This window comes from Henckelia pumila, chromosome 4 (assembly GCF_033568475.1).
Source record: "Henckelia pumila isolate YLH828 chromosome 4, ASM3356847v2, whole genome shotgun sequence".
Lineage (NCBI taxonomy): Eukaryota > Viridiplantae > Streptophyta > Magnoliopsida > Lamiales > Gesneriaceae > Henckelia > Henckelia pumila.
In genome coordinates, this window is record NC_133123.1 from 139,533,200 (window position 1) to 139,544,671 (window position 11,472).

General features: G+C 41.4%; 1 protein-coding gene across 1 annotated transcript; it reads left to right on the forward strand.

Annotated features, from left to right (window-relative positions):
- Positions 1–7,225: 7,225 nt before the first annotated feature.
- On the forward strand, positions 7,226–10,418 carry LOC140861883 (uncharacterized). The gene is made up of 7 exons (XM_073264886.1): positions 7,226–7,640; positions 7,731–8,003; positions 8,211–8,341; positions 8,446–8,953; positions 9,118–9,782; positions 9,867–9,939; positions 10,363–10,418. The coding sequence occupies exons 1-7, from the start codon at positions 7,226–7,228 to the stop codon at positions 10,416–10,418; spliced, it is 2,121 nt and encodes a 706-aa protein (XP_073120987.1).
- Positions 10,419–11,472: the final 1,054 nt, after the last annotated feature.

Genomic DNA, 11,472 nt, shown 5'->3' on the forward strand with positions numbered 1-11,472 from the left:
CATAGATTGAATGATATTTTATTTAGAATCTATCACTCGAGAGAGGAGATTTTGAATACGACATAGAAAAATATATCTATGGTGTTTATATTGTTCGAGAGGCATATAACTCCATAGAAGTCATTAGAAGAATTCTTGTGCTATTTACCGGATTTAATAATTGAACTTTGATAGAGATATTGAGTTTGTTATTGAACACGAATTTCTTCTTGACACTCGAGAGAGGTAGTAGAAAATAATAGGGATTTTTGGCTAATAAACTAGAAGAATTAATAATTGAACAATCATTAGAAATAAATTGTGGTGGACAGTCAAGTGAAGTCGAACCTCTAGCATTCATCGCTTATTGAATTTTTCATCTCGTGAACTCGTTGTTAATTAGTTTTATTTATTGCAATTTTTAGTTATTTAAAACTCAACCCATTCTCGTAGCTCTACATAGGATTAAGATTTTATTAGTTGCAAATATTTAATATAATATCATTTTATTCATTCTCTATGGGATCGACTTGGACTCATTTTCTATATTAAAACTTGACACCGTGCACTTGCGGGCACAAAATTACGCTACAGCAAAGCCAGACGATAAGCCAAATCGCCAATGCTCTCCAAGATCTCAAACGGACCGATAAACCTGGGAGACAACTTGCCCTTAAGGCCAAATCTGAGAATCCTACGGAAAGGTGACACTCTCAGAAATACTCTCTCCCCAACATCGAAATGCAAAGGCCTACGCTTAGTGTTAGCATAGCTGGCCTGACGATCCTGTGCAGTCTTAATCTGTTTCTTGATCTGATCAACAATATCGGTTTTCTGCTGGATTAACTCCGGTCCTTCAGCCTGTCTCTCCCCCACTTCTTCCCAGAAAAGTGGAGTACGATAACGTCGTCCGTAAAACGCCTCAAAAGGTGCCATACCAATGCTAGTATGGTAACTGTTGTTGTACGCAAACTCGATCAATGGCAAATGATCCTGCCAGGCTGAACCAAAATCCATAACGCACGCTCGAAGCATATCCTCCAAAGTACGGATAGTGCGCTCTGACTGACCATCTGTCTCCGGGTGATAGGCCGTACTCAGACTGAGAGTAGTACCCATCGCACGCTGAACACTCCCCCAGAATTTAGAAGTAAATCTGGGGTCTCGATCGCTGACAATGCTCACCGGCACTCCATGAAGTCGAACGATCTCCTGAATGTACAACTGAGTCACGCGATCCACATTGTACTCTCGGCTATAGGCAATGAAATGCGCTGCCTTGGTGAGTCGGTCCACCACAACCCAGATAGCATCACAATTCCTCGAGGATACCGGCAAATGGGTCACAAAGTCCATCGTGATAAACTCTCATTTCCACTCAGGAATAGGCAGACTGTGAAGCAAACCTCCAGGTCGTCGGTGCTCTGCCTTGACCTGCTGACACACCAAACATCTCGAAACAAACTGATAAACACTGCGTTTCATTCCCTTCCACCAGAACCGAGTACGTAGGTCCTTGTACATCTTGTTGCTCCCCGGATGAATACTCAACTTAGTACGATGCGCCTGAGACAAGATCTCCTCTCGCAACTCTACATCCTCCGGAACCACAAGCCTACCAGATAACACCGAAAACCGTCTGACTGATAGTGAAATCCAGACGAGCTACCCTTGTTGGTTAGGCGAGCCAGACGTTGGGTCTTCGAATCAGACATTTGAGCATCACGAATCCACGAATACAAAGCTGGCTCAGATAAAATTGCAAACCTCAGGATATACTGTTTACCTTTCTTGTGCTTGAAGGTAAACCCTGAAGAACAACAGTCACTGATCGCACTAGACATCGAACAAGTTTGAAGTGCGGATAGTCGCACATTGCGACTCAAGGCATCAGCTGTGAGATTAGCAGCCCCCGGATGGTACTTAATCTCGCAATCATAGCCCTTAAGCAAGTCCATCCAACGTCTCTGCCTCATGTTCAACTCCGCCTGAGTGAACAAATATTTGAGACTCTTATGGTCGGTGAAGATCTCAAATTTCTCGCCATACAGATAATGACGCCAGATCTTCAAAGCGAACACAATGGCTGCCAACTCCAAATCATGGACTGGATAGTTGTCCTCGTGCAACTTCAACTGTCTAGAAGGTATGCAATGACATGCCCATTTTGAGTCAGGACACAACCTAACCCCTGAAGAGAAGCATCCGTGTAAACCACATACCCTCCAGAACCAGACGGTAATGCCAACACCGGCGCAGAAGTCAACCGTCGTCGAAGTTCACAGAAATTCTCCTCACACTCGGAGGACCACTTGAAATCCACACCCTTACGGGTAAGCTGCGTCAAAGGTCGAGCTAACTGAGAGAAGTTCAGAATAAAGCGACGATAATAACCTGCTAGACCCAGAAAACTACGGATCTCAGCAACCGTCGTTGGGCGTGACCAATTAAGCACAGCCTCAATCTTGCTCGGATCAACAGAAATTCCCTCCCTGGATATAATATGGCCAAGAAAGACCACTCGATCCATCCAGAACTCACATTTGCTCAGTTTGGCGTACAACTGCTCGTCACGAAGAGTCTGCAATACCAACCGCAAGTGAGAAACATGCTCTTCAGTGTTACGCAAATACACCAGAATGTCGTCAATGAATACCACGACAAACTTATCCAAATACTCCCTGAAGACACGGTTCATCAGATCCATAAATATAGCCAGCGCATTAGTCAATCTGAATGGCATCACTAGAAACTCGTAATGCCCATAGCGAGTACGAAATGCAGTCTTGGCTACGTCCTGATCTCGGACTCTCAACTGATGATACCCAGATCTCAAGTCAATCTTGGAGTAAACTGAAGTGCCCTGCAGCTGATCAAACAAGTCATCAATGCGAGGCAAATGATACTTGTTCTTCACTGTAACTCGGTTCAGCTGCCGATAATCAATGCATAGCCGCATAGACCCATCCTTCTTCTTCACCAAGAGAACAGGAGCTCCTCAAGGAGATACACTAGGACGAATATACCCCTTGTCCAATAGATCTTGTAATTTATTCTTCAACTCACGCATCTCTGACGGAGCAAGACGATATGGTGCTCGAGAAATAGGAGAAGTACCTGGCACCAACTCTATGCCAAACTCGACTTCCATAGCAGAAGGAAAACCCGGAATCTCGTCAGGAAAAACATCTGGGAATTCATCCACAACAGGAATACTCTCTATCCCAATGCTCTCAGCGGACAAATCAACTGCATAGATAAGGTAGCCTTCCCCGCTAGACTCTAGAGCTCGAGAGGCCCTCAAAGCTGATACCAAAGGCATCAGGGGTCGCGCTCCCTCACCATAGAAAAACCAGCTATCACTCCCTTCCGGATGAAAGCGTACTAATCTCTGGTAGCAGTCCACTGAAACTCGATAGGTAGATAGCATGTCTATCCCCAGAATGCAATCGAAGTCATCCATCGAAAGGACCATGAGATTCTCTAACAGAATGTTCCCTTCGAACTCTAAAGGGCAACCCATCACTAGACGCTAAGCTAAAGCAGACTGACCCATCGGGGTAGAAACAGAAAGTACTACGTCTAGTGCAATACATGGTAACTTATGCCTCTTAACAAAACGTGCAGAAATGAAGGAATGAGATGCATCAGTGTCAATAAGTACAAGAGCAGGTATACCATAAAGCAGAAAAGTACCTGCGATGACCTTCTCATTCTCCTCCACTGCCTGATCATGTCTCAAGGCAAATACCTGACCAGAAGCCCGCGGCTTCAAATGAGAACTCCCAGCAGACTGTCCCTGCGACCTCTGCTAAACGGTAGCCTGAGAACCAGATCCTGAACCAGAACCAGAACCACCTCCCCCAGATAGTGGACAATCCCTCTGGATATGACCCATCTCACCACAATGGAAACAAGCACCGGAAGCTCTACGGAACTTGTCGGACGGATGGTTCTTCCCACAGTGGTCACACTTGTCCTTCTTCCCGAAACAGACAACACCAGCAGAGCCAGAGGAAGAAGAAGTAGAACTGGACTTCTTGAAAGACTGGGCACGGAGACCCAAAAAACTAGAAGGCCTGGACTGAGGAAAAGACCTGTTCCGCCGAATACTGTCCTTGCCTGGTGACAACGGCTCACCAAACCCTCGTAGGACATGTCGTCGCCAACCGCCACACGGTCATGGATCTCAGGGTTAAGACCCTGAAGGAACAAATTGTACTTCATATGGGAGCTGTCAGCAATCTCCGGGAAATAGGATAACAGATTGAAGAACTTCTGCTGATACTCCTTGATACACATGGCCCCCTGACGCAGACTCAGAAGCTCACCTGTCTTCGTCTGTCGGAGAGCAGGAGGAAAATACAGCTTATGAAAAGTTGTGCAAAACTCGGCCCAGGTGGCCACTCCTCTAGCAGAAAAAAAAGGTGCAGAAGTAAACCTCCACCACCTGCGGGCACGTCCCTCCAGAAGATAACCCAGTGTCTCCATCTTCTGATCCTCGATGCAGTGAAACGTCCGGAAAGTCATCTCCATGCAGTCCAACTAGTTCTCCGCATCTTCCAGAGACTCACCTCCAACTAAGGCTTAGGACCCATAGATAAAAACCGATGCACAGTGAAACGCTCGTCATCAAGATGACGATGACGGCGTTCTCGACGACGCTCTCGGTCGGAATCGCCCCAACGACCGCCTACACTTCCGTGGCTACTCTCATCATCGTGGTTTGCCATCTACAAAAATACCTTATGATGAGACTACATCCCAAGAATACTTTTGCATGCTTTGATACCATAAATGTAGTGACCCTTACCCGGATCACCTACTAAACAGAACATAGGCATGCAATTAACTTAATCAAAACAGATATCAGAATTAAACTGCGGAAACCATAAACATTAAACAATCCCAAGGGAAGGGATCTGCAATTATTCAAATATTATACAACCAGATCGAATAGTTGTATTAACCCAATAACAACAGAAATAAACCTAGACGAAGCTCCAGCTGGCCAACCACTGCCTAGCCTCTCTTGGATCCACCCGCCTCGTCCAATCGCAAACCTGCCCCATGGAATAGGGTGTCCAGAAACACAGAGTACGAGACGTGAGCATAAAACACTCAGCACGAGAGTATGAGTATACATGCATGCAAAGTGAACTCCCTACAGACTCGAGGTCAAAGATCAGATAACAGAGACAGACCGGGCCCTGGTATGTAGCACGCTTTGTCGTCGCTTCAGGAGGTGGCTCCCATACCAAGACAGTAGTGGATATGCCGGACCCAAATCGATGGAAGTCCAACCACTAACAGGATAGGGTGCAACCCTACTAATAGACATCTCGAAGGAGATAGCAGCAAGATGCAAATGAATGCATCATAAAGTCATGGCATATAAATCATGCAGTCACATAATACATGCATACTCAGTCAGGATATCTCGAACAGTACTTTTATACCTCAAATACTAGGCAATTGCTACCAGCTCTAGGTTCACGCCTACAGTCCGCACTACACTGCCAAATGATACTAATATCATTATAGTGCTCTAAAAGCCTTAACTAAGCTAAAGCATACTCCTAAATATTTTTAGGAAGCAAAAGCTATTACCTTAGTCCGTCGTTAACCCTTTGCTGTCGAATGCCTCCAAACTAAGCCACAGCTTTGCTACAACGCCTGGACTTCTATGCCATTTTCGGATTCCCAACGGGACGCCTAGAATTCCCTAGATTTGGACTAGAAGAGGAAGAACTCTCGGAATTGGCAAATCAGAATGAAGCCTCGGCCTTCTATTTATAGACCACGATCGGAGCCTCCGATCCTCGATCGGAACGTCCGATCCCGACATCGGAGCTTTCGATCTCACTTATCTGTCACGTGTCAAAATCTCATTGATTGCCTTCGGATAGGGGTGATCGGAGCTTCCGATCCTGATCGGAGCTTTCGATCCCATGCGTCATGCATGACGTCTTTTCCGATCGGAGCTTCTGATCCTGCATTGGAGCTTCCGATCGCCTTCGGAGCTTCCGATCCTGCATCGGAGCTTTCGATCCGTCCTATACCCAATTTGTTTAATTAGCCTTTATTAATCCCTTAATCACTGATTTCGGGTACGGGGTACTACATCTCTTATAAATAATATTATTCATATTTTATTTTATTTTTAAAAGGGTAAAATGGTAATTTGTAATTTGTAATTTGAAATATAAAATTTTATCAATCAAATCAATAAATTATAATACATCAATCAAATCAAATATTATATTCACTATCATTTTTTATTTATTTTTTATTAGATTATATTACTTATCTATGTATTATTTATCTCATCACACCTACCAAGCGATACCTAAGAGAGTGAAATTATATTGTATTTATATAGATAAGTGGAAAAAAAATATGGAATGCAAACAATTACTCTTCTTATATAGAATCATGCAATTATTAATAATTTGCCAGCATATTTTGATAAAAGATTTGATCTGTCTGATTTTTTTTTAACGTAAAAAGTGTAGAATAGTAGAGATTTGGAAGATTAAATCTGCGCATCATTAGCTCCTAGAAGTTAGCAGAGTACCCACCGATCGAATCATGAATCGTGTGTCCTTTCCTTTACAAAAACGAGAAAAAGGTTAACACATTAATTATGTTTAACCACGCCTTTTAAACTCTAACTCAACGACATTTTAATTTTATTTATTTATTTATTATTATTATTATTATTGAAAGAACATGTTGTGCACATGTCTTTTAAATTATTTTCTTATTGCATTCAATTTTCATATTTATAGTTTTGTCTTTCTTAGAACAAGTTTTAATATTGGTAATATCTGATATATCTTGATTCGAAATATTTAATTCTGGTGATATATTGTTTTCATGCTTTGTAGGTTCTTATTTATGAAAACATATTAAAGATCTATTTATAGGAGTGCTTGAACCGATCAAAAAAATAACAACGAGATAGAGAGATCAAAAGAGTAAAACGTAGAGAGCAAAATACATAGAGAATTACCGAAGAAATTCTGAAGCATTGAATATCAATCATTGAAGAATTTCTGAAGAAATACTTCTGCTGCATAGTGTTATCGTGAAGTGTTGACAACACTGAATGATACACACACTCGAATATTTATTTCTGGTATTTCTGTGATTTTAGATTGTCCAAACCTTATAATTGGCGTCAGAGACATTCACTTGATGATACTAAGTGTGATTCTGTTTTTGTGTTTGACATGACATCACAATGGAGATACCTTATTCAGGAACTGCTCAACGTCCTCCAATCTTGGATGGATCCAACTATGTTATCTGGAAAGTTAGGATGCGTGTCTACATCAAATCGATTGATGAAAAGACATGGCAGCGTGTGCTACAAGGATGGAATCCACCAAGGAGAACTGATGGAGAAGGAGACTTTCCACTCAAACCAGAAACGGACTGGAATGCCGATGAAACTGCTGCTTTGAATATGAACAATAAATCCCTTAATGTTCTATTTACTTCTCTTGATTCTAATATGTTTTCACTGGTCACTAATTGTGTTTGTGCTAAACAGGCCTGGGAAAAACTTCAAATGCACTGCGAAGGATCTGACAGTGTGCGTCGAACCAAAAGAAGGATTCTCACTACTCAGTTTCAAAATCTGAGAATGGAAGAAAGTGAGACAATCGATGATTATGAACGACGCTTGAGGAAGATATAGAATAAGGCAATTGATCTTGGTGATGCTATTTCAAACGAACGTTTAGTGAGCAAAGTGTTGAGATCACTGCCTGAAAGAATTCAAATGAAGATTTGTGCAATTGATGAATCGAAAGACACATCAATTCTGGGCTTGGATGAATTGATGAGTTCTCTTCAAACTTATGAGTTGGAGATGAATTTTGGAAAAAAGGACAAAGGTAAGTCTATTGCACTTCAAGTTTCTAACAACTCATATCATGATTTTGTTGATTTGACACAGGGAGTAAATGAGTCTGATCTAGGAGATGATTCCATTGCCTTTCTTACCAAACAGTTTGGTAACTATTTGAAGAGAATGAGAGATTATAAGAAACCTAGTTAGAAAACTAAAGTTTTGAATGCTCCTGCTGTTGGAAAACCATTGAGAATTTGCGGACCAGAACAGAATACCATCCCTTCAAAGAGTCAAAATCACTTTCAGAAAGAAGGAAAAACACTGACTATCTCAAGGAAGTTTGAATCTGTAAAGTGTCATAAGTGCACAGGCTTTGGTCACTTTGCTAATGAGTGTCCAACCAGACTTCACAAAGAAATGTGTGCTTCCCTAAGTGATGATGAAGATGAGGAGGGTACAGAACAAGGAGAAGAAGAGACTCACAATGCTCTGACAGTTCTGGTACAGCAGAAACACAGTGTTGTCACAAGTGTCACAACACTTGGTCACAACACTGACCAAAGGTACTCTGCCTGAATGCATCTGTTTCTGGAGACTCAAATCAGGAAGCTGGTGAAGTAGAACTTTCTTGGGATAATGCTCAGAAGATGTATGAAGAATTGTATAATGACTGGATATTAAGAAACAAGACAAATTCTGCTTTAACAAAGGAGAATAGTGAACTAAAAGCTTCAGTGGCTAGACTTGAAGTTGTTCTGAGCAAGAAGGATTTAGAACTAGGAATGGTCAAAGAAGAGCTTGAAACAGCCAATGCAACTCTCGCAAAGTTTAATTCAAGCAAGACCAAACTGGATTCAATTTTAATGATGGGAAAAGATGATAGAGCTGGTCTAGGCTTTCATAATAGCAAGTTTGAAGTAGGGGAGTCATCAAAAACTGTTTTTGTCAAGGAGAACAGTAACTCTGCTAAGAGTCCAACTGCAATTCCAAAAGAAAAACCAATTCCATTAAAGACACAAACTCCTGTTCAAGGAAAAAGCAAAGGAAGCGTAGGTTTGTTTGTCATTACTGTCACAAGCAAGGTCACATCAAGCCTTACTGTTTCAAACTCAGGTATGACTATATGTACTGGAATTCCAGGAAAGAGCTGCCATCAGTGTTGCCAACACTAAACCAGAACACTGCCAGGAGGAAAAATATTGAGAAAAAGGTTTGGGTACCAAAAGCTAAATCCAGTTGTAATGTTGTTTATACTTCCTTGAAAACTAATGTTGGAGGTCATTGGTACTTCGACAATGGCAGTTCACGCCACATGACAGGATTGAAGAAGTATCTTTCTGACTATGTTGAACAGGATAAAGGAAAAGTGACATATGGAGGAGGAGCCAATGGAAAGATTGTTGGACAAGGAACTTTGAATATAGAAGGACTGCCTAAGCTTCACAATGTTCTACATGTTGAAGGATTAAATGCTAATCTTATTAGCATTAGCCAACTCTGTGATGATGATCTTTATGTTAAATTTGATAAAAAATTTATGTCAGTATTTGATAAGAGTAATTCATGTGCTTTGACAGGGTCTAGATCATCGGACAACTGTTATCAACTTGGAGAGGATTTTGCTTGCAAATTCACCAAGGTTGATGATTTGAACTTATGGCATCAAAAGTTGGGACATGCCAACTTCAAAGCTCTGAAGAAACTGAGCAAGTATGAAGCTGTACGAGGAATGTCAAACCTAACTTTTGGAGTTCCATATGTGTGTGGATACTGTCAAAAAGGTAAGCAAACTCGTGTGTCACATCCAGTGTTACAACACTGTGGGACAACACGATGTCTTGAACTCCTACACATGGACTTAATGGGACCTATGGAGGTTGAAAGCTGTGGAGGTAAGAGATATTCATTTGTGTGTGTTGATGACTTTTCAAGGTACTCATGGGTAAGTTTTCTAAGAGAAAAGTCTGAGACATTCGAAGCCTTCAAAAAGTTGATAAAACAGATTACTAACTTGTATTCTTTGAAGGTTATCAGGATTCGAACTGACCATGGGAAGGAATTTGAGAACTCATTGTTTGATCAATTCTGTGAAAATGAAGGTATATCACATGAATATTCAGTACCTAAGACACCTCAGCAGAATGGCATTTCCGAAAGGAAAAATAGAACCCTCCAAGAGATGGCAAGGGTTATGTTAAGCTCGAAAAATATTGCAAAAAGATTTTGGGCTGAGGCTTTAAATACTGCATGTCACATATCCAATAGGGAGTATTTAAGGAAAGGTTATACTATGACTTCCTATGAAATTCTCATGGGAAAGAGGCCTAACCTTAAATATTTTCATATTTTTGGATGCATATGTTATGTTTTGAAAGAACGAATGCAGTTGGCTAAGTTTGATTCAAAAAGAGATAAGTGTTTATTTCTTAGATATGCTTTAAATAGTCGAGCTTATCGTGTGTTTAACTTGAGAACTAGAACTATCATTGAATCTATTAATGTGGTATTTGATGATTATGCAGATCTGAAGGGGAAAACAATTGAAGAATATATTGATGATGTGAGACCTCGGTTCTAAACAACAATTAAAGGAGTAATTCAATAAGTAAGCAATTAAAAGCCAAGAGTATTTTTTTTAAAAAAGGGGGCGCGCGGGCGCGCCGCTTGAGGCGCGGGCGCGCATGGCGTCCTGCCCAAGCCCTCGCGCGGGTGCGCCTGAAGCTCTGCCCAAAACTTCCGAAACGTAGTGCGGGATGCGCGGGCGCGCCACCCGAGGCGCAAGCGCGCATGGCCTACTGAATTGGCTCAAAACAAGCCTCCAAAAGTGCAATAACATAACCAAAAGAACTCTAACATGATCCAACTAATATATATCCAACAACATAGCATTTAAATACATTAAAGTGAAGAACACGCATCGATGCTAGCTATTACAAGCTGAATACAGAATACAAGAGTTCTAACCACAAGCAAGACCACTTCCAATCCAAGTTCAAGTTCTTAACATGCTTCAAAACATAAACTAGATTGTCATGCTAACAAGACTTCTAAACCGAGTCTCACTTCTACATCATTCCCTCAAAGCTAATCATGCCTCTTCTGACTTGATCCTGCCCCACCTGTTGCCAAGTACACATACAAAACAAAGCAACAGCCGGATAACCGGTGAGAATGATAATCCCAGTAAAAGCAACATACAAGTAATACAACAACAAACATGCTTTCAAAACAACAACGAAATCAATAACAACGTAATGAAATGCATGTCTTTAAACCGGGATATCAAATCTGATAAACGAGGGATTTCTGCTGTGCTTTTGGGATCCCGAGGATGAGATCACGTAACCACTCACCGACTCTCCCAATCGAGGTGGTGCCACGTATCCCACTCCTCTAGACTTTGAGCAACTATAATGAGTATGCTAGCACTAGGCGAAATGACTACGACCTAGGCCACTCAATTATAGTTCCCAAACGTCTAAACAAAAAGTGCTATTCTGCCCGCTGAAATCAAAGTTGGCTCAAGATGAATGCATAACAGAATATAAAACATAGCCATATAATAAAAGCTCAAGCAATTCAACAAGACACAAGTTCCTCATGCTAGAACAAGTGTAGATGCAAGTATGTGC